At 39.8% G+C, this 23,905-nt stretch overlaps 1 protein-coding gene across 1 annotated transcript in view; it reads left to right on the top strand.

Annotated features, from left to right (window-relative positions):
* The window catches only part of DOCK10 (dedicator of cytokinesis 10), a 121,942-nt gene that overhangs the window by 32,894 nt on the left and 65,143 nt on the right, over positions 1–23,905 (top strand). The window contains exons 3-7 of the mRNA XM_018080034.2: positions 6,749–6,838; positions 15,172–15,254; positions 19,256–19,328; positions 19,648–19,785; positions 20,045–20,179. Coding sequence (XP_017935523.1) covers positions 6,749–6,838; positions 15,172–15,254; positions 19,256–19,328; positions 19,648–19,785; positions 20,045–20,179 — 519 coding nt within the window. The remainder of the gene's footprint in view (positions 1–6,748; positions 6,839–15,171; positions 15,255–19,255; positions 19,329–19,647; positions 19,786–20,044; positions 20,180–23,905) is intronic.

The raw sequence follows: 23,905 nt of genomic DNA, 5'->3' as shown, positions 1-23,905 counted from the left end.
GGGACGCTGACAGGCAGTGGATCTCAGACCCCACAGCCATGGAGCTGCCTGACCTCATCCTGGGCTCTCCATTGCTTGTCCTGCCAAACTGCAAAAAAACTGAGAACCTGGAAGTCCAGGGCAGCTCTCCCAATGGCAGTGTGGGGCGGCTCAGGAGGGCAGGGGTTGCCTGCTGGGCAGCTGGGGAGGTGCATTGCCAGGCAAGTGTGCGGGCATCGCACAGCAACTTCTTCAAAATCAACCCGTCTTTGTCAAATATTTAGGGTTTGATGAATAGGCATTCTCTAATGGAAATACATTTCAATTTTGTCACCAATTGTAACTGCTGTGTGAGGGCCCTTCCCATTAACTCATGGCACTGCTACTGTCCTAGGAGGCCAGCTTAATCTTATCAACTGCTTTGTTTTACTAAATGGCTCTATTTCCTTGGTGGCATTAGCTGAGTTAATGTGCTCATGGGATTGAGAGAAAACTAAACAGAATAGATTTCCTCATTATCGTTAATTCCTTTATCCATTTTGCACATTTGTCAATTTATGAAATTGAAATTTAGCATTACAAAGCTGACTAGACATACTGTGTGCTGTCACAAGGCCCTTGAGCCCTTTGATTTAGAGTAACTGAGCTCAAGTCCACAGAGCAAACCCTCTCAGTGAAAGAATCACATCCTACTGCTGAAGCTCTGTCTGTCAAGCATATTTTCATAGCCTTACTTTTATTTCGTTTTGAGCAGTTGTTGCCTGCTTGGATTTTAGTAGCTACTTCTATTTTGTTTCGTCTGTGTTATGCTTTGCAACTATTCGGCATAATCTATTTAAATTTAAAAAAAGCAATAAGTAAAAAGATGAAGACAGGTGAGAGAGGTACTTGCATGGTAGAGGTGGCCTGTACTCACAGAAGAGCAGGGGTAGTAGTAGGTAGGGTCCATATCCTGGCGATAAATCTCTCTCATTTTTGTTATCCTCTGTCGAAGTCAGCGGCAGTAACAAGAGCCTCTGCCTCCAGACAGGACTGCAGAGCTTCCGTACCAGGCAAGTTTTCCAGTTGCAGAGTCTCTATTTATAGGCCTGCTCTGTCCTGCTGAAATATCACCTGTGTGCGATAGTCTGGGTCAGCCATTTGAGTAGAAAGAGATCCATGTCTGACTGAATTAGGAGGTGCTCAGGCTGGCTCTGAGTGGTATTTAACGTGATAATGCCCCAGGAAATGGTGGACACTGTTTAACTAATGATTGCACTTGCTGCAGACTTCGTGGCTCAGTGTTGATACAACCCCAGTTTGGACCCATAAAGTGAGCAAATCCTATGGACAAAATGGTCATGCCTTCCTTATAACTCTCCTGCCTGCCCAAAGCCCAGTTTCCATTTCAGAAAAAGCACGTTAGCTCAGCTTCTTCTGTTCCTGGATCTTGTGAACAAATTTCCCTTCCATTGTTGTGCTGTGAAACAATGGCCAGTGGACATTTCTGCAGCAATACATCAATACAGCACTTGCACTGTACTTCTTGGTGGTAGTGAGATGGAGTTGATGGGCTTCCTGTTGTGCTCATAGAAAAGGCAAGCTTGTTAGTGATGCTGGTACTTTTGCATCCTCATCACTGGGTTACTGTGCTTCCTTCACCTTCTGTTCCCCAGACCTGGCCACACTCTCCCTTGACAAATGGAACTGCTGCTGTCTGGCAGTCCTATTTCTCAGTTCTCTTCTACATGTTTTCCAGAAGGGAGGCCATGAAAGAAGTGTGACACCTGCCTTCAAATTGGTCTTCCTCTCATCTTTAACCTTTCACATCTTAGTCTTGCCCAGTTTCATTGTCATACATTTGTACTTCTGCTCCTAAGCACTGTCATATATGCAAGCAAAAAAAGCTGTATCCTTTCATGACTATTTTTTCATCCTTTCTTCATGTCACCATCCTTTGGAATTCACTGAACACTCAGCACCCTCTTTTCAAATCTCTCCAGGATCTCGAGTCTTGCACAAAGTCATTGATACTCTCCCTTAGTGACAACAGGCTCAGCACCCCTTTGCTAATACCTTTGCTTGTGTGGAGGTTTGGTAACTAAATATGTGTAAATGGTATGTTGATAAATAGAAGTTAATTGTCTTAAAAAGGTAGCTGAAAGTATTTAATAGGCACTCCAATTTGGTATGGTATAAAACATGTTAAACTCTCTGGGTCATGCAAATTTGTTCCTTCTTCTCTCCCTATGTATGATTCTTTTTAAATCTCTGTTTGAGAAGTGGAACTCAGACTTTTTTAAACTGTGTGTAAAAGTGTGGCCAAATGCCTGGTTTTGAACCTGCAATAGAAACATTAATTAATTGCCTAAATTTAGGACCAGGTATAAGATGGCAAAGCTTGCCTGCATAGTGCAAAACCTAATGAAGTTCAGTCTGATATGCTTCTGACTCTTCTGGGCTTTTGAAAGCCCACCTGAGCGCCCTGTTCCCTCTAAGTATCTCAGAGGCCTTAGAAGAAGAGGGGCTGAGTTGTGCTGTTGCTGGTCCTTGCCATCACTACAGGTGTGACTGTTTCCAGGCTTCTTTTTTTTTTAGCTCTGAACAAGAAAGAGCCAAAATCTCCCTGATTTTCAGGTTGTGAAACCTCTGCTATCTAGATACTGTGCAGGGACAAAAGATGATCATTTGGATACAGAACTTCATAACAGAATCAGATACATCTTTAAGGGGAGAGAGCAAGAGTAGGAAAGGACACTGCCTCTTCACATGAAACAACATGTGTGCCATAGGGGCAGCTTGGAGCACAGGCCTTGGAGCCTCCTTGGAAATACCTCTGTAACCATGACTTATTTCTGAGATCAGAAGGGTTGCATTGGTGAGATCACGGTTTATTTTCAGTAGCACATGAATTAGCTCCCACTTTCCCATGTGGCAAGCAGTATCTGCTCATTCTTAGAGGAGCAGAAGTTGAGTCCATTACTCTCATGACTAATAGTATATGGGTGTTCTTGACGTGCAAGTTCACATCATCCAGCAGGAGCAGGAGAGTGAGAGGTATCTACAGTTCTAGGGACACACTCCAGCTGTTTAAGTAGAGACAGCTAATGCAGTCAGCAAAGCAAGCTGTGGGCAAAGCTTAGCCTCTCACACGGAGTGTGATTTAGGCAGTGATGCTGCAAAATCCGCCCTTTAAATGTGCTCTGTGCTTGCTCTCCTTTCACTTTGCCCCACACACGTACCTCCATGGTGAGGTCTGTGCTGGGACAGCAGACCAGCAGTTTGTCAGGGGGCCTCAGCACGGTGGTATTTGTACAGCATAGTTGCACCTTAGACTACATTTTAATTTAATGGACTAACTCATTGCAGGTTTTGTAACGTTAAGTAAATCTGTTTACTTGGATGAAAATGGGGCTGAGCAGCTTTTCTTTAGAGAGAGATCGAATCTAAACATGAACAGAGAGGGACGTGTCTGCCTGTGTGTGGTTAGCTCTCTTAGGAGGGCAGCCTTTGCAGGAAGTAAATACCATCATTGTTGATGCATCCGTCAAAAGATTTAACCACTGGTAACAGACTTTCAGACTAAAAGCTATTTAGAATAGATTCAGACTGAAAATGTTTGAAATGGCTAATGGAGTTTGAACTCCGATTTCAAATGCTAAATTCACCATGTCACTGGAAAGTAGTCACTGCCTGAAAACATTATTCGTAATTAGTTGTCGATAAGGAGCAATATTAACTTCTGTGTTTCGCTGTAAAAGGTGGATGTAGCAATAGAAGGTGCTTAGTGAAATTGCACCTTATAACTCATCCGACACCTGGGGCCAACATCTTATGCAAATGTGACAGCCTGGCAATGCCAGAAATCATGGTTGGATATAGGATATTTATATAAAATAGATTAAAAATAATTCAGAAGAATTATAGAATTGAATGTTTTAGGCTGATATCTGCATTATTTGATTAGTTTGCATGCACAAATGACAGGGTAATTGACCTCTGGTTTGAACATAAAATTGCTATGATTGCCTAAACATTAGAAAATTAGGCTGCATTTACAGCACATTTATAAATACTGAATTTTCTAAATAGAATCCTTTATTTTGTTGATGACTCTTTCAGCAGCACATAGCCTGTTGTTGAAATTTAGTTGTTTTCTGAAGTAAATAGGTTTGGGTGATTAATGCTATGCCTGATCAGCCTTTAAGAGCATTTAACTTTGGAAGTAATCGTGTATGAACAGGAAGTGCCTTTGTGGCCTTTTGCAGCTAAGTGGTTAAACATAACTAATTCTCAGAAGGGAAGTGCTTTGTAGTTTTTAACACAAGGTTAAATATAACAATATACAACATTTTCCATGTCCCAATTCTTTGTAAATAAGCCTGTGATGTTCTTTGTTAAAGTCTACAAACGCACAAGCCCAGTGTTACCTGATTTCTCAGGTTTGCACGGCTGTGTTTCTTTCTTTCAAGTGTGGTCATGTTAAGGACAGTGGGGGAAAGTACCACAGGCAAAACAGTGGGGTTACAAGGCTTTTTCAGCTACAGTCTTTTTAACAGGCTGTGTAAGAGGAGGGAGGCACAATGGCCCCATTAGGTAAATGTTAACTGTCTTGCTCAGTGTGTTGATATCAGTTGACAATAAGTGTTGTACTGGGTAAAGAAGTTGACCTGCTGTGTCTGATCTATAAAAAAGATGCTGGAAACTATCTTCTACATGGGGCAGATAAACTTTACTGTGGGTGAGCAGGACAGGTTGTTTGTTGGTGTCTTTGAAGCTTATTCACCATCGTGACAGGGTCAGTGTGAGGTACAGAGTACATCACATATCTCTTCTCCTGTGGCCTTCCACTCTGCCTTAGTCTGGGAACAACAGATCTTCAGCAGTGGTGTGTGTGCTGGAAGGACATTGTGCGTGTTTTGCGGCTGCTGCTGCTGGCTGCAGGGTCCCAGCCCAGGGAAGAGCTCCATCTGATGGGCCACAGGGACACCCGTGGGTTTTCAGCTGTGCTTGGGGATTGTGTCTTCTTGTGACTGCCTAAAAATCAGGACTTAAAATGTCGCGTATGTGTGAAGTAAAAGTAACAAGGTGCATTCCGGAGATTGTGGGTACTGCTGGGGAGTCCCTAAGCAACCAAGGATTCAGACATCTGTTACTAAATGTGACCTGAAAATTCATACTTCTCCATCTGCTGTCTCTTTTACTCATAGACTAAATGATTGTGTAAATCACTTCACATGGAGTTGGTAACACAGCTGGGTAGAGCCCACGAACTCACACTAAGGAAACTGTGTTTGGTTTGTTCAGAAGAACAGAATTTTTTTCACTTTCTGGTGACTATGAGGCACTGTCATTATTCATGAGAGCCAGAGTGTTTTAATCATGTATCCTGAGCTCTCCAGATGAAACCAAAAAGTTTGGGGAATCCCATGATATTTCTGTCTCAGTGATACATACTTTTCTTTCACAATTACTCACTTAGAAAGGGATGGGGGGGAAATCAGAGTGGTCTGTGTAAGCTCTAAGGAAAAATGCAGTCAATAATCTGCAGGCAGTTGTCATGTAGAGTTTGGGTGCTTCAATTTATAGAGGAAAAACATCACCTTTTAGCCTGACACTTTTTAGTCTGAGAAGATAGGAAGGAGAACCTCCAGGGGCACAGTAGACACTGCAAACTGCTTCATGGTATTATTAAGCAGTGGTTCTTCATATTAAACCAGTTGTATGCCATAGACCTTCTTCTGGAATTCGTGTGCCTTTCTGTAATGGAAGGAAAAATGAACTTGGGAGGTCAGATTTGTCTGGGTTTCTGTCTTGAGTGACAGAGTTACTCCATTGCAACTGAGAGCATAATCTGGGCTGCTGGGGTTTTTGGTTTTTTTACCCTCTTATGGCAGAGAAAATAAGTGGGACACATCTGTAGCTTAGTTGAAAATACCCTAAAGCTTCCTCCTGTGAAGCTTTTGCAAAGTGGCTGCTTTGCCTGACCCCAGCATGGGGGCCCTGGGTCACACACAGGAGCACTGCTGGTGGCCCTGACCTCTCGTTGGCCTGCTGGGAATTAAGGGAAGCTTGGCTCCTTGTGGAGAACTTCTGGAGATCCACTTCTCTGTGTGGTTTCCTGCTGTGGGGCCTGACAAGCCAGCTCAGTCAGCAGCTGCTTTCAAAAAAAAGGGACTAATTTGTGCAGCTCCTGTGGAGCCTGGAAGAAAGCTGCAGGCTGTGCTAGGAGTCCCTTGTCAGCCCTGCCCTGCTGCCTGTGCCCATGGGGGCAAGTGTTCCTCTGAGAAGCTGCTGCCTGGTTCCCCTTGCTTTCGACCATCAAACTGTCCTGTGGCCCTCCTGTTGTTGGGAGGACTCTGCTCCTCTCTTCTTGCAAAGAGTCAAAGCTTTTACTTCTGTCTCCACGTTCCTTGACTAAAAGGAATGAGGTTCAGAAGTGGAGAACACAAGTATCACTGTTGGATTTGGCATATATTTCTGGGAGAGGATGTAAGGAAGACTTGATGACATTTACTATCAGAAACTTAGGAGACTGAAGCAAGTTTACGTGAACAATTTTATTCCCAGAAATCTGATCGAACTCTGCTCTTGCTTGTAATTAATGCTTTAGTTGATAGTATTGAGTAGTGTGTGTGGGCAGGGTTGCAGTTGTTGGTATGCATGTGTTGTTGGCTGCATGACAAATTGAAAAAATGCAAGCCATGATAACAAGGTTCTTAACCTTTTCATGAGACAAAACTGCTGTTCTGTCACTTTGACTAAATTGCATATTTTTGTTTATTGCCAGATAGACACAGTTTCACTGGAAATCAGGACACTGTATCCTTCTGTACCTGAAGATGCAGAACAAAAAGCAGAAAATTTATTTGTTAGAGAGGTAAGTATCTAGTGTGTATATCCTTTAATTTTAAACAAAACCAAGGGTTTGGGGGAGGCTTGCTATGATTATAATTAACATCTTTTTTCTTTCAGTATACTTTGAGTGATTTGAATCATATTTGAATTTTGAAGGCCAGAAGGAGGGGGAGGGTTAACAGCATATCTGCAGTTGACTATTCTGAGATGCTTGTATCTAGAAAAATTTCAAATGCACTGATCAGCTGTCATTGTACTGTTTTCCAACTGCATTCTCTGTCACTACTAGTTCACTGATATTGATGTTGGCATTTTTACATGAGTGCTGATTATTGGTGATCTGAATGCTCTTTGCACTTCGAAAATATTGATATCTTTCAAAAAAAAGATAACTAATTGGCACTGGTTTAGACTCTTAAGAGTTATTACAAAGTGCTTATCTCATTTGGAGGCGTACATACAGCTATCTGAGGAGTAGGTGCACCATGAAGGATGTGTAGGGGGTTATAGATGGTCAGTATTTAGAGTCTGTTCTACCTTTGCAGTAGAAAGTTGAACAAAAAGTTCTTCCATGACTGTTAGAGCCTCACCAGGAGTGAATAATTGCTCTACCTTTAAAAAACACCTATGGTTGTATTGTTTACGTACCTGATCTTGGATTGTAGGAGAAGATTGCTCATCCTGCTGCCTAAGGAACAGTCAGGTTGTCACTGACAACCTGACATTGGAGATGCTGGTTACACTGTTCGGAGGAATCTACTTTAAATGGCTCCCTGAACCTTCTTCATCTTCCACTACAGATGTAAAATATAGCTCACTGTGTGCATTAAACACGGTTTATGAACCCAAATTTTCAGTCAGCTTCTACAAGGAGTTTAATTCCAAGCATTTATAACTAGCCTATAATAGGTACATTCTCTACCTTTGTTTCGCAGATTGGGATTTTTCACACCTGAATTTCTGGTTTGAAAAAATATTTCATATGTGCTACAACTGCAAGAAAATGTGTGGAGGAAAATTCAGTTGAAGACAAACACGGGGTTTGGAAAACATAAAGTCCAAGACTAGGCAGAAATGTAGCTGTTGAATTGTATGCAATGTGACATTTTACAGGCTGGCTCTATTTCTTTTCAGCAGGTCTAAAAAGAGCAGTAACAATTTACTGCCAACTCAGATTGCCTGAACTTTGCTGTCTTTCTTAATCTGACAGCAGGGTTAAAAGATAACATAGCTCATGGAATTATCTACCTTCCCAGAAGCCTCACTGCCCTTTCAGCACTTTGGGGTCTGCTTTTTACTTTAAGGTTCCACAAGTTGCAAGGCCAGCATTGTGCTCATGGCTTTACAAAGAAAGTGGTGGGTCTAAAAATGGAACCTAGTACACAGAGTCTGGGAATCATTACAGCTGAGTACTCCAAGGGGGTGCTAATGACAACCTGGTAAAATACATATTGAGCACATCTATTAGCTTTCTCTGCAATACCAGTGAGCCAAGGAGAAGGGGAGAGAGGAGCTATGCAGTGGAAAAAAAACAGTACTACAGGACTAAGCCTGTGCATGTAATAGGAGCAGTAAGACCCTGTTTTAAAGTAGTAATGCATATGTTCCATTTTGCCACAAAGCCAAAATCTATATATATGTATATATATATATATGTATGTATGTATATATGTAATAAATTAAATTCCAGGAAGAGGATGGTTTCCAGTCGAAAATTAAGTAAAACTGAGCATGGGGTTCTGTGAAGATCTGTGATTGTGGTCCACTGCAGCAATCATATGAATGTGTACTGACCCAGTAGAAGCCTGTTGTGTTCCTGGTGGGTGTTCAGCACTTCTGGGTGGATGTGCAGGAGTGGAGTTTGTGACCTTCACTTTTTTTTTTTTTTGGAACCGTGAAAAAGCCAATGCTTTACTCATTGAAGGAGTCTCTTCTTTCTTCAAATATAGTATGGTATCTGAACAGTGGAAGTCCATCTTGTACACACTTGACTCTCTGTTGGTCACCTGGACTTGTTACAACCCAGAATCAAATGCCTAATTCCCAATCAGACTGGGGGGGAAGATATACAAAGGCAATGTACAGCTTCATCTTGCTGAAGCCGTTTTAGGAACATTTGTCTCTGACTGTTCACTTATGTTACACTATCTCAGTGGTTTAGCAAGTTGAGACACAAAGACGTGGACCGAGTTGGTGAACTGCAAAGGAAGGGTCTGCTCTTGGAGGTGAAACTAATTTTCTTGCAGTGTGAAGACATGGTACTGAAATTATTTCAAGAACTCAGATCCATGATCTCCTGTCTCATTCTTTGTTGGCTTCCAGATGGTCTTGTCTACAAGGGCTGTCAAAAGTCTGTGATAATGCCTTAAAATCCTGTCTCTTCCTGGATGTTCGTTTCTCACTGGTGATAGTAGAAAAGCTTTACTTCCATCTCTAGATCTTTCATTGCTAGAGTCCTTCAGGGATGAGGGGATTTTTCCTTAACCCTCACCAAGATCCATACGTAAGACAGCTTGGGAATTTGATCACATTTCCCTTCCTCAAGTGACTGTAAACAGTACTTAAGGAAGCCATGATGACTCAGTTACCTGTGCAGTATCCGTATGTGGACTCAAGAGAGCAGACAAGCCAGATGAAGGAAGATGAGGCTGATGTTGCTGAGGAAAACTTTCAGTATCGGTGGTGTTTGCTGTCAAAGGATTTTGCCTCTAGCTGTCTATTCAGTTTTCTTAATGCTGCTTTTAGATTCCTCAGGAACTAAAAACTTCCACTGTTGGAGATGCTTAGATGTTATGGCAGTGGGTAAGGCAGAAGAATTCATTTTAAATTAAGATGTCTGTGTTTTGCTGAAACTGTAATATGAAAATTTAAAAAATAAAACAAAGGTGATAAACAGTCTTTGATAAGTATTTTCTGCATGCAAAGAGAATAAATATTTTACATCTTATGATTTATTAATATCTGAGTCCATTTGTTAATTTATACCGAATTATTAGCTATATTTTAAAGGTAATACTTTGTGAATTGGTTATTCTTATACCTGTAGTTGTCTTAGGATGTTTTTCTTGTGGACTTTTCCACCTTAACTTTTCTTAGGCAGGAGGAGCCTGATGAACTAAATTTGGTTCCAAGAAAAGAGAATTTTCCAGAAACTTATAAAGCCAGAATTAAATTGTCTTCAGTGGGTTGGGGTTTTTTTAAGTATTCCTGGCTTCCTCGAATTCTGTACTTTCATCATGCTGTGTCCTTCCAAATTCTGAAATTTCTTACTCCTAACAGAGTCAGCTGCACATTTGCTGTATTTATGCCAGTCAGCATTGTCCTCATGGTCCATAATTTTGGCAAATAGAAACATTCACTCCACAAGAAACAAAATAAAATTCTTCCTTTTAGAAGGAATTCCTAATATCACCCTTCCCAACTCTTTATCCTGAATATTTAGATCAAATGTCAATTCTTTGGATTTCATTTGGAAATATAAGGATATAGTGCATTTTGCAATTCAAAGTATTATTTAGTTTGAGGAGCTTAAGCTACCTAATGGCAACATATTTAATCCTTTATTGGCTTACATCAAGTCAATATTTTCAGGAAGCATGTGGGCATGTGAACAGACATACACGCTCTTGTGATATTTATATCTATAGGAATGAAATTCTAGGTAGTTATGAAATAAAAATCCAGAAAGTAAACAAATATTAGCTGTCAACTGTCCTTTATGAAATGAGTTTAAGCCAGATGATCCTTCTAAAAATGATAGGTGCTACTTGGATAAGTTTTTGGGAAGCCTGTTTGCAGAGGGGCTGGCCCTGTGGATGAGGAGGAGTGTGTAGGAGCTGTGCAGGGGTAGAAGGAGTAAACTTCCTAGGTAAAAAACACAACATCAAAATGGAATAACAGTGTAGGAATATTGAAATTTCATTTGATGAATGATGTAGTTACTTTTGTCTAAGATAATACAGTATTCATGTGGATGTCTCTGAATTTTCCTGTGAGGGTTTTCTAGATGTGCAAGTGGGAGTTGTCACTTGTAGTAACCTTGTAGAGCCCTTGCCGTTCATCTAGGGGATTTTTTATTTGAGATTTTGCAAGTTGGGTCTATAGGATCTGTAAGTAATTATTAAACATGAGTTTTATTAATCACAATGTTAAAAGAGCCACAGCCCCCTGTATAACTTCTGAAAGTTGTCCTGTGTCCATAAAGTTGATTTCTGAGGCTTTTTGATTTGAAGGCTAATCTGCATTGCTCTTACTTCTTTCAAAATTAAATTAGAATGGGAACTCCTGTTGGTAAATGTCACCCAGAAAGTTTTGTTATTGCTCATCACAGTGTAAATTTCCCCAACTTCAAAATCAAATTTTTTTCAGTACTTGGGAGAGCTGTGGTGTCAGGACATAATATGTTACTAAAAGATAGTCATTCTTTTGATAGCACAAAAGGTAAATACTTTTTAAAAATGTTTGATATTTTAAAACAATAGTGTGTTTTAATGTTTTGGTTTGTTACATGGCTCTGTCATTGGACTTTACTGTATGTGTGATCTGTGTTATTTTGGGAGCGGTTTTGAGAGGTCCAGAAGGAAGGTCCAGGTTGGAGGCAGCTCGTCGTGATGCTGCCATGCTTGTCATGGGCATAAGGAATCTGGGGTAGGCCTGGGTGGAGGGCTGAATTTCAAACCAGGGTGATCTCACCACCTTCCACCTTCCCAAATCCCAGCACACTGGCTTTGGGTGTTACAGCAGAGGTCAGAGGAGGGAGGAGCAGTTGGGAAGGCTCTATGAGCAGAGCCATGCATGTCACAGGAAGGGCACAGAGCCATCCTGCAGCTTTTCCTCTGGCACTGTGTCCACATCCAGCTCTGGAAGGTCTTGGCTTTCTGTTTCCAAGCTCTTGCATAGGCTTACCATCCCCTGTTCAATATCTCTTGTTTTCCACCTCAGAAACAGCCCCTCTTCCAGAGGGAGTGAGGGGGTAGAGTTGCCCTATGCATGGAATTCTTCTGCAAGAAGCCCAGTTGTTTCATAAATTACTTTTATCATATATTCATCTCTATTTCTGAAGGCCACATACCTAGTGCTGTCTTAGAGAGCCTGTAAGCAGGGGAGTTGCCTTTAGATGTTCCAAGGTGTTTGCTTCATTTGTATTTCTCTCACTTCCCATTCCCTTTTTTTAATTTTTTTTATTATTATTTTTTTATTATTATTATTTTTTTCCCCCTCCAAAAGGTTCATTTCCATTGCAGGGTAAATCTTTTTTAGTGCCTTTTTCCCAGTGGTAGCCATCATGCTGTCATCACCAGAGCCAGAGTTAAGAAGTTACAGGTGGAAAAATCTTGCAGGATTGTCTGTCTCTCTAAGGAAAAATTAAGCCCTCTGGGCAGCAAGAAAAAAAAAAAAGTAAAGACCTGAGTCTGATAGGGCCCTTGGGAATGGGCTGTGCAGCCTGCCTGGTTAACAGAGTTCATGTAAATCTGTGCCAACCCTCCCACATCCCGAAACTTCCATTTCTCCGTCTACATTTTTCCTCCCCCACAGTTCACTTGAGCTCAACAGCCCTTGCATTGGTGCCTCTGCTCTTTGCCAGAAATATTAGGATCCAACTCTGGCCTCTTGATGAAATTTCTGCCTCTAGAAAAGTTTTTCTTAGTCCTCAATTCAGGTTTGCAGATACTTTTCCTGATTGTTAAAATTCCATTTTCCAATAATAATTTCCAATTATAAAAAATCTTTGTAAGTCAGTACAGTCAGCAGCAGTATTTCGAGTTGGGATATTCTGAAGAGAAAGTGCTGTACCCTTTTTTTGGTGTTAATTCTTAAGCTAGATCTAGTTTCCCCACAGCAAGCTAGTTCAAAAACAGTGGTAGCTGTTGCAATGGGCTGACTTGTCTTCTGTGAATTTACTGAATGATACTTGAATGTGCTGCTTTGTCCCCTTTGATTTTTATTTTGATTAGCTTTTTCTTGGAGGAGCACAGTAAACCTTTATAGTTACAAGCTAAAATACTGTGGCCTGCTCTATATGTAATTTACAACTGCTTTTTTGAACACATCAGCCTATAATGATTGCAATAAAAGCCTACATTGAGAATTCTCTCTGGGCTTTAATTGCATCTGTAAGTAGAATATTCAGTAATGGATGTACCACAGGAGAAAAGTAGTCCTTTCTGTAGAAGGTTCAGTTGGTTTATGTTTGCTAAGGAGAAAGTGAGTGATGTGTGAATTGGAGGGTCTGTGCTCACCCTCAGAACATTCAATGAGCTTTTCACTGACTTACATAGAACAGAGCGTATGTTGCTCCTGTAGGAGTATTCTTACAGGCCAGGTGACTATCACAGCATTTTAACACAAATACAAGAGTGACCAAGTCATTTTATGAAGAATCACAAAATAGAAAGGTTGAGGTTTAGTGGTTTGTTTTTTTTTTTTACTCCTCTATTCAAAGACAAAGTGCAAACAACACTGGAGTGAGGTAGGAACATGGTTGTCAGGGTTAACTTTGGGCCTGACCCTGCCAGGTGCAGAGTGAGTCAATTATAATGCCATAATATTGTGTTCATTCTTGGAGAATATGTGATTATATTGTCTAATAGTCACACTTTATTCTACATCCTATTAGATAATGATTGCTTGTGTCAGATGAGAAGGTAGGTACTGGATCCATGTGGAATGTGTTTACTGCCTTTGGTTGTGCTGAGCTGCTCAGTTCAGTGTTGAGGAGGGAGAGAAGTGCCTATAAATGTGCACCCAGTTCCTTACCACCTTTTCCATGCTCTAAACCAAAGAAAGATGTCCTAGAAGACCGTGAATTCACAGATGGCTTCCTAAAACAATTTGTGGCTACTTACTCTGCGTAATTTCCACAAGACTTAAAAAGGACGTTTGTTAACCAGTGCTAAGTAATTTAGAAAGCACCACCATTAAGTTTTCAGCCTGTCCCAGATTTGCTCCAGCAGCCTGATAATTTCCTCTCTGTCCCTCTGAGGCAGAGACCACCCTGCAAGCAATGACTCCCATGGGCACTTCAGAAGAGTGGGAATAGTCATGTTTGAAGGAGTCCTGTCCCTTTATTGCCTATTCTTCTGCTTTCTCTGCATAGCTTTTGGCTTTTAGATACCTTTGATTTATCCTTTAATCCATTCTGTTTGTCTCCTGGAGTCTCATCTTTCCCCCACCTTTCTGTGAGACTGTCTTTCCTGTTTCCACCTCAGATTCCTTTCAATGCTGCTGCTTCTTTCTCTACTGTAGATCTCCACCCTTGTCCTTTCTGACATGCCTCCTTCTCCCTATGGTCTTGGGCAGCAACTTCTGCTGTTATGTTGTAGGCTGTATCTCTCTTTCTTTCCTTCCATCTCATGTGGGCTGGTGCAAATTTTCAGGTGGAGTGTGGGGAGAAAATAATACAATACTGGGGTAAATTCTTCAGTATACTGTACAAATACCAGGTTGCAGAATGAAGAATCACTGGAAATTCTGGCATTGTGTCATTTTTCTTGTAGTTGTGTACCTTAGCAGTAACTGTACATATCTCATGCATCTCATTGCCTTTCAAAATGTCATGTTGGCTTTAGCTGCATTGAAAAAAGTTCTGCATCTAGTAAATAGCACAGTTATTCTGGTCTATTTGACAGCATAGCCAAGCCCTTCAGTATATTTTTTTGTTCAGGTCTGTTTTCCTTATTTAAGGGAGATTGATGTTCTAAGAGCAATTTCCAAAGGTGAATGCAAAACCAGTGAAAAGTTATTTAGATAATAAAATCTAAAAGATGATGAGATGACTGAGCAAATTCAGTGTGGAAGGGAAAATGAGACTGGTGAAAAATAATAATCCTATTAATATATTCCTGAGTGTTATTAAGAGGTTAAAGATCAATCCTTAAGGTCAGAACAAGAAGCAGAGGGCTTGTGCTGCAACAATAGGGAATAAAAGGAGTAGGGCAAATGTATTTACAGTGGAAGACTTAGGTAATAAACAGGATGTAAACAAAAAATGTATAATCAATGTCCATGAAGGAAGTCAGGCCTAAACTAGATAGTGTCTTTTAATGCAGTAAGTATATAATTTAATGATGCTTCCTAGAGAACAGATGAGAATCAGTAAAGCATGTTAAATTGCTATCAGCCCCCTCCTCCATCTTTTATGATTCAGTGCATTTGATTTAAAAGGGAAATTATGCTTTAAAATATGGAAACATATGACTCTGGCTTTCCTTTAAGAACTGTGCACCCAGCTATAAAAGAAAAGAATATGTTCTCTAGCACAAAGGACTCCCTGAGATCTTTATTAGTTCTCTAGCCTTCTTGAGTCTAAACACTTGTAGTAATTTTATTGTTGTTTTTTGTGTTTCTTCTCTTTAGGCTTGTAAATACTACAGTTCCCAGTGGCATGTTGTGAACTACAAATATGAACAGTATTCAGAAGACTTTCGACACTTACCACAGTAAGATCTAGCATAAGTTCTTCCTTTTTTTTATTTTTTCCCTTTAGGTTGGTGTCATTTGCTAAGCTTTGCCCATATTTGCACTTTCCTTTGTCTCATAAGCTCTGCTTGTTTTACTGTGTTTTTAGTGCCTTGCATTTTTAAAAAGGGGAAGAAAAGGTCCTTTAGGAAAGTTCAAGACTCTGCAGAATTCAGTAGTATCAACAAACCCCATTAGTGCTGATTCAAATCCTTAGAACCGTATTTGCGTATTCAAAGCGCAGTTGATACGGGAAAGGTGGCTTTTTGTTTTCCTTAATAATGCATAAATGTCACTCACCTTTAGCTGTGATTAATTCTCCTTTCAGTTACCCTGTGTAACAGAGAGTAGGATTTCAGTGTTTTATAGCTGCACTGTACAGAACTGGGTGCAGTGTGTGCAGCACTGATGAGGCTGCAGAGATGTGCAGGTGTCAGGGTAGGTGGACTTCCTTCCCTCCTGTTCTTGGAGGCAGAGCATTAAAATCAGCATAATGGTGTTGAGAGGAGCAAAAACAAGTTCCTTGACTTGAGTGGAAAGAAATTAAGAATCTGGTGCTCATTTCTACATGTGTGAGTTTCTACCCATGCTCCTGTTTCTGGAAGGTTTGTATTCTGTGCACTCAGGATGGTTTTGGGAGTAGTTAGCAAAATCACTGAATGCCAAAACGAGCTGTGTTACTGCTTCCTTTCCTGGAATTTGAGTCATTAAAATCACATACTGGATGAAAAAGTTTTTTGCATGTGCATAACACAGGAATGGGTGCTCCAGGCTTGGGTTGGATGGAAACTAGTATTAGCTATATTGCTTCAGGAACTGATAAACTGATTCTTATGGCCCCTTTAGGTGCTGTGTTCAGAGGGTTTTGTGCTTCAAGCCTTCCCTCAGACCTGCATTTGCTCTTGTATGTTGGTATTTTTATGAACAGTGGGTGTGGTAGTACAAAAAGCCATTAAGAGCAGTTTTGCTAATCAGAGATTATAAACATACAATTTCTTAAGTACCCGGTGTGCTGATTGTTTTAGAAAATTAATGCATTTAGTGCTCAAGAAAAACATTTGCAGCACAGCAGTTTTTTACTTAACCTGAAACATCTTCACTCATGAAATATGCATTTGACAGATGTGGTTGCATTACTCTGCACAAAAGTACATTTTAGCTGATTACATACATCCTCTTTTGTGAAGGGTATTTTAATATGGTGCTTAAATGTGATTTGCTTTCATGAGTTCATGCTCCAGGGATACTATGCTGTCTTGCATCACTCATTTTTTCCCCCTTGCATAGAGGATTATAATAAAGCAAGATCTTGTTGTGTCTTGTATCACAACATAGCACTTAGAAGTGATTTGGATACCACAGTGGTTGATATTTCAGGCACAAACTTATAGCATGTGTGTCTGCATTTTTTTGCTGAAAGTTACCCTGGCTTTTGAGCTTAGCCTACCTTAAATAGAGCTAATTTGAGGTCCACTTCATTTCATACCATTCCCAGCCTCTTGAACCTTGATTTCCATGTACATGTTATGAAGTTTGGTGTTCTAGACTAAATCTTCTCTTGAAAAATAGTGACTGTATTGTCATTGTATTGTATCTCACTGTTTATAGGTCTGGATGCCCAGTTTTCAGTGTTTTGTTTGATTTGTGCAAAACTGCTGTTGTACTGTCAGAAATCCGAGTATATTCTTGTATCAATTCCTTTATAGGAAGTTATATTGGGGAACATTGGATGACTGTTAAGTGTTTAGCTTTGCATCATGGGAAAGGAACATCATTTGCAACACCAGATCTAACTGTGGCTAAAGTAATTCCATTCACTGAGGGTGTGCTAAACTCTCCTGTGGGCTTTTCCATTTATAACGAGCAAACTGGACTCAGCAGCCTTCAGCAATGCTGGAGGGCTTCGTGCTTGGCTGTACTTGAGGCCATGCTGTGTTGTTTCACACAGTCATACAACATGTCAAGTAATGGCTACGTGATGTAGCAGATTTTTATCAAAGTTATTCTTTCTGAATACTGACCCTTTCTGACTGGAAAGCAGTTGCAGTGTGATGCTGACCCCCTGGGGCAGGCACTGAGCACTCAGTGTGTCCCTGGTGTGATTCCACCGAAGCTGTGGCACCGGGGAAGAGCTCAACACCATGTGCATGACATGACCAGAATATTTAGCTGCTGCTTTAGTTTTTTTCTGAGTCTGTTCCTCCTTGGAGATTTTTCTCAGGTCTTTCTACCCCTTAAATTCCTCTCTGTGAACTCTCACTACCTCTTTTTACACTGTATTTTATGCTTTGTGCTGGTGTGTTCTTGCTTCTTGAGCAAGTGGAAGAGTAGAGGAAGAAAAGGGGTTGCTTAGTGTGTGCTGTGGTGACAGTCTGTCTGGGAACAGAAATAGTCATTAGCAAAATTTTTGCTGTTGTTCATAGAAAACCTGGAATGTTTGGTAGATATTTCAGGCCTGGCACCTTGGAATTCCGCATCGTTGTGTAGGTCTAAAGAGGCAGTAGGCAGAGAAAAAGAGGGTATACTGAACAGGATCGTGTGCTTACCATGCTTTATCTGCCTGCCCTAGAATGATAATTAGGATACCCAAAAGGATTCCCATCCAAGGAAGGGAAATATCTTCTATGAAGAATGACACAGAAGTCTGAGTGGATGAATGTTTCACGGGTGGTTAGCGAGATCTGACACCTGAAGCAGCAGTGGTCTGTCCTTATCTAAGTCTTTTATAGCTCTGCCGAGGGGACAGAAGGATTTCCTTATTTCAGAGGAACTCCCAGTGTACCCAGACTTGTGGAAGGGCTGTGCTTCCATGGGACAGGCTCACTGTCTGCACGTGGAGCAGCAGAGAGGGGCAGAGTTGCTGTATCCTGTGGTGAAGGCTCAACACCCCACTAATCCAGGAGATTTCTGACTCCTTCTTTCCCTCCTCAAGAGCATCAAAGGGATTAGGGTTAGGAATTTGTTTCGTTGGTTCTTTTTGTTTTTAAAGTAGCTGATTACTTGTCCTGATACTGGTACAAGTATCAGGGAGTGCAGTGAAGTTACCTGTCCATGTATGGCCAGAGGGCATTGGTAAATCTGCCTACACATCACCTCAAGAGCATTGCAGTGCACTTTAGCTCTGAATAATAATGAATAAGACAATGGAATTTTTGTTTAAAAATGTGAAGGCTTGCATGTTGTTTTTTTTAGTAAAAGTTGGGATTTGGCTTGAGGTTTTTGGTTTGGAGTTCTTTCGAGTGGGAGGGAGTGTTTGTGTAAGGATTTTTAACAGCAGTCCTTGGTTGCATTAAAAAACATGCAGTGAATTTCCATCACAAATATTATGAATATTAACACTTTTACAGATGTGAAAGGTGCCAACAGATTGTAAATGTTCCTTTTATTCAAAATATTGATCAGTTGTTTACATTAAAATGCAAAACTGGAACAAACTGAGGAAAGGATAAAACACTCCTGTGTTCTGTGTGTGCTTATGGTGGGGTAGGCACATCAGGAGAACACTGACTTTGAAATGGGGAAAGTGAAGACAAATAAGTATTGCTCATTACTCTGATCTTCCAAATCTGTAACTGAATTATGAAGCTATGTAGAAGCTTTAAGATGAAAATTCTAATGTTCTTTTTGCTTAGAAAAAGCTATTGAAGACTTCAGTGTCATTCATTTGATAGCCTTAAATGGGATATCTCTTTGGAAGTTGTTTCAGATTTGTCACCCATTGTGGTGGAAGAGCAGTGAAGAGAACAGGAACTGGTATTTCATCATTTGTTTAGAACATTTGCAACTTCATAGTTTTGGGGAAAAAAAAAAAGATGTGGCTTAAGAAAGAAGTTGTATTTTAAAACTAGTGATTTTTAAAGGAGGCAGTAGGATCACAGCAAAAGGTGTACTGACATTGCCATGGAGGCTCAGGGTGGTTACCTCCCTCAAATAGCCAGTACACAATTATTTTTAATAAATAAAATTTTTTCTCCCCTCCCAGAAGTGAATGTAGACCAGAGAAACTGCCATCACATTCCTTTGAAATCGATCATGAAGATGTGGATAAGGATGAAGTATGTATTCTGGTTTTGGTGGTTTGATTTTTTTTTTCCCTGGGAAAGAGTTACTTATTGTTTTAATATCAAATGAAGAATGATAATTGAGGCTCATTATCTTCTATAAAATATTTCATATTTTAAATAACTCTGAAATTAATGGAATGGCTTTGTGTCTTATTTCATCCTGTGCATGGGAGGCATATTAATAACATCTTATTTTAAAAGGAATGAGAGGGTGATTTGTTGTCAAGCAGATATTCACACATTACAGTTGTCTTTCGTCTTAGAATCCAGAAAGCAAGTCCATGCAATATTAATCATTTCTTCCATACAGGATACAACATCCCACTCATCTTCAAAAGGTGGTGGTGGTGGTGGAGGAGGAGGAGGATTAGCAGCTGGAGTTTACAAGTCTGGATGGCTTTATAAAGGGAATTTCAACAGCACTGTAAACAATAGCATTACTGTTCGGGTAAGGAGACAGCATTATTTTTTCCTTATTCCATTTGGATTTATATCCCCCACAGAAGCACACTTGTTTTCCATTATCATTTAGCTGTTTATATCTCATGTTTGATTGCATTATTTTTAACGATAGTAAAGTAATATTGTGGTGTCTGCAAAATAGTGCAGTCAGGAGTTGCCTATTATGTAAACCCTGTGAGTAAAATATCAGTGAAAATAATTTGCAGCACAACAATTTTCATTTTTCTTTTTTCCCGCCACTTCAGTCATTCAAAAAGCGCTACTTCCAGCTGACACAGTTGTCAGATAACTCATATATTATGAATTTTTATAAAGATGAAAAAATATCGAAGGAGCCAAAGGGATGTATTTTCTTGGATTCTTGTACGGGAGTTGTACAGGTAAGTTGCAGTTTGTTTCACTGTATTGTTTGGGGTCTTGGGTACATTTTAAAAGGTAAGCAGAAGAACACATGCATTAATGAAATAGTGTCTCATTAGCAGTTTCAGGAAACAAGAGCACCGTTGATTTTGCTCTTTAAATTGATGAGAGTGCTCAGACTGACACATTGCAAAACAGCTGAATTATGGCAGCAGATCATGCTTATGCTCTTTATCCACGGCACACATGAGAAAAAATACTGTGAAATGTTACTTTTCACTGAAATTATTTTCTTAGATGTCAGATTTTACCCTATGCTTACTAAGAGCATGCTTGCCTATTGTGGGGTAAAGAGATTCAGGTTACAAAGCATTGGCTGTTGGGCAAGTGGAAAATTAATCTTGTATCCTGAGCCTTTTTGAAGATCATCACTTTTGGAGGTGATAGAGAGTCTTAATGTCAGCAGGTAGGACAGAACCTTGTTGTTTGTTGTGGCTTGGAAAAATGAATAGCCAGAAATGTTTAACACAACTTTTTTTTTTTTTTTTTTTACTTCTGCTGCCCCTAAGATTGAGTTCTTAACATTTTTCCTCCATCTTGTTCTGCCTTTCCTATAATTCTATTAATATATCTCTATTTTTAATTTTTTTAATTCTGAACGAGATGTTATCTTGAATTGTATGTGACTATTGATTGATCTAATCCAATGTGCCACTGAATAAGGAAATTCCTTTTTTTTTATCTATACTTTATTCTTTACTGCTTAACCAGTAAAGATTGGTAACAGTGCTAAGTGCAGGCTGATCTGAAAGACAGTTGCTTTGAAAGACACTTTTCAGGTAATGCAGGGGAAGACCCCTGATAAACACAAGGTTTGTGAAGTCTCTCCTTCATCCCTAAACCCTTTTGAAGCAAGAAAAACAATCAGTCAGTAACTCACTCTGGGAACAAATACTTGCTCACAGTCCCTAGCAGTCCCCAGCTCTGTGGGCAATGACCATTCCCCCTGTGTAGTTCAATAGGGTGTTTCTTTTCCCAACAAGGTATAGAAGAGGATGGAGATAAATACATAGAAAGACAGTGATGTTTGCTGGTACCGGTCCATTGGCTTGAAAGACCCTAATAGGGAACTTAGAAATGTAGCAGAAGCTGTAGAGGATATTTTTATACAGAAATCCTGTTTAGAAATTACTGATTGCTGCTGCTTGCTGGCAGCAAGTGCTTTCTTTTAAGCGAGGGTCTCAGCCAGAGCTCTAGTCCAGCCCTGAACATCTCTGTAGTGTGGTTTTACTTACAAATTTAATGCTGTCCCCGTGGATGCCCGTTCTGCTGTGACAGTGGGTCTTGACTGCAAGATTTCTGACCTTTTTGAATAACATCTGAGAAAAAAGCTCAAAAAACCTTTGAAATTCCCCTCCTTCTGAATTTTTGACAGCTGCCTTCTAAATCTGCAGTGTTCATCCAAATTGCCCCAGACTGGTTGAACAGTATGTTCTCCTCTTGCCCACCCGCAGACATTCATTTCCGTGCTTGTTCTTTGATTGACATTTAATATGGAATGCACAAATTTATGAGCTATCTTCACTAGCAGGAAGTTAAAATCTTAGCCAAGGGGGTACTAGGTTAAATATGATCAGCTATCAAAGTCCGTGATGAACTTAGAATCGTAGATCTGAAAACCAAAACCTGGCTTAGAGCTGCCATAAACAGGGAGGCCATATAATGTGGAGAAAGAGTTGGGTCAAACTGAATATTTAGCAAAAAAAATGTGATACGAAAGTTCTAATTGAATAAGTTTTAATACCACTATAAATTGTTTAACTCTGTATGAATGACTTTGAGCTCCTGTTTGATAGAGGTTGAATAGCTAAATTGTAGTAAACATCCCGGAGAAATCATCTCCAGATAAAATACTAAATGCTCCCAGAAAAATTCTGTTATTTTGGAAGAATGACCCTGCAGGCATTAGGCTTAGCCTGATATTTCATTTATAGCTCATTCATAGTTTCTTTTTGAATCTTGTATTATTTCCTCCTAGAAGAAATTTTTAAACTTGAAATTAAGTGTTGAAGATTACAGGTCAGCCTCAAGGTCCACATACCATATGGAAGGAGTTATAGAGGAGCAGACTGAAAAATGGTCCTTTTTTTTTTTTCCTGTTAACTGATCAGGAAGAAAATAGTTGGCCTTAGATTTGAAAGAAAGACTTTGCTGTAGATCTCATCTACTTGCCAGAAGTCTGAAGTGCAGATGGAAAAGTGGATATTGAAGTTTTCCTGCCCTGATGTTCTTAAGATTCAGCATGTGAGATGTATTGCTGTATTAGATAATGTCTGATAGTGTTTCAGTACCTGACTTAAAAGATCTTGGCCATGCTATAAGGGGAAGTACATAATACAGACAGTAAATGTATTCATTTTAAATGTTCTTTGTACTTTCTGGAGGTAAATTGAAACATAGCATTTTTATTTATAGATTGTGCATAAACTGGTGTACGTAATCCACTTTACAAATAATCTATCTTTAAAAAAAGGCCACTCCTAAGATTCTTGGCATAGTTTCATTCAACTTCTAGCTCTTGGTCATGGCCTCATGTTATATATGTAGCAGGTTTTAGTGAAATTTTAGTTCCTGTTTTACATTAGTTTGAACATATGATTGGAGAATTAGAGTGATTTCAGGATCAAGAAAAATATTGAACACCCAAGAACCAATTGCTACAAAACCCAACTCTATTTTTACCCTGTGTTTGATGAGCTAAAATTTATATCCCAGAAAGAATATTCACCTCCATAAAGTACTGAAGAGGAAAGCTATTTCCTATTAAGAGAATTTCCAGTAGCAGAACTGAAAAATAACACACAGGCACACATATACACAGACAGAGTCCCAGGTCAGTTTGAAAACCCAAGATCTGTCTGACTCTGTTGACCCAAGTAGCTCCAGAAGAAGTAGTTCAGTCTTAACTGATTCCTGATCTGGGTCATGACCTGCAATATAAGAACTGGAGCAAGTGATTAGCAACAGATTGGGTAGGAATCTTCTAAATCATCTCTGCTGCTGGAAAAAAATGTTCATGGAACTTGATTCTCAGTGTCTTGAGTTCTCAGTCTCCTCCCCTGCTAATCAGTATCAGATTTTGCCTCTGTTGCTCTTAAATAAAAGTATCACTATCATCTCACCATCTGGCTTAGAAACTTCTTAGAACCTTGTTGATATAAGACCCTACTGAAAAATAGTTACAATATGCGGAATTACAGGAGACCACTGTCATGTTTTTGGGACTGTTAATGAAGAAAAATAAAATTGAGTGAAATAGCCAGTTATTAATTTTTTTTTCCTTTGTCACAATCACTCCAAGGTTAGATCTGTCAGCAGTTTGTGCTGTTTTGTTGTGGCAGTTTTCTGGAATACTGAAATCAAAATGGTGGCAGTGATGTCCGTAGTCAGTAGTTTTAAAAATTCAATGAAGTATTAGGGGGTAGGATGTGTCAGTGTTCTTTCAGATTTAAGCAAGGAGGAAGATGCAACTGCTTCCTTAAGACTGAGAGATATATGCCTCACTGATTTGATAAATGTGAATAATGAAGCACGTTGCATTAGATCACATCACTTTGTTTAATTTTATTGAGCTGTTTCAGTAACTAAGTACCTGTTAATTCTTATGACAGAAATTAATGGATTAACCATCTACTGCAGGTAAAATCCAGTGACGCAGAACAGAGCTCCAAACTCAATCTATTCCC

This window comes from Manacus vitellinus, unplaced genomic scaffold (genome assembly GCF_001715985.3).
Source record: "Manacus vitellinus isolate BGI_N305 unplaced genomic scaffold, ASM171598v3 scaffold_49_pilon, whole genome shotgun sequence".
Taxonomy (NCBI): domain Eukaryota; kingdom Metazoa; phylum Chordata; class Aves; order Passeriformes; family Pipridae; genus Manacus; species Manacus vitellinus.
The sequence above is the reverse complement of the archived record's forward strand: the minus strand, read 5'-3'. Positions and strand labels throughout refer to the sequence as shown.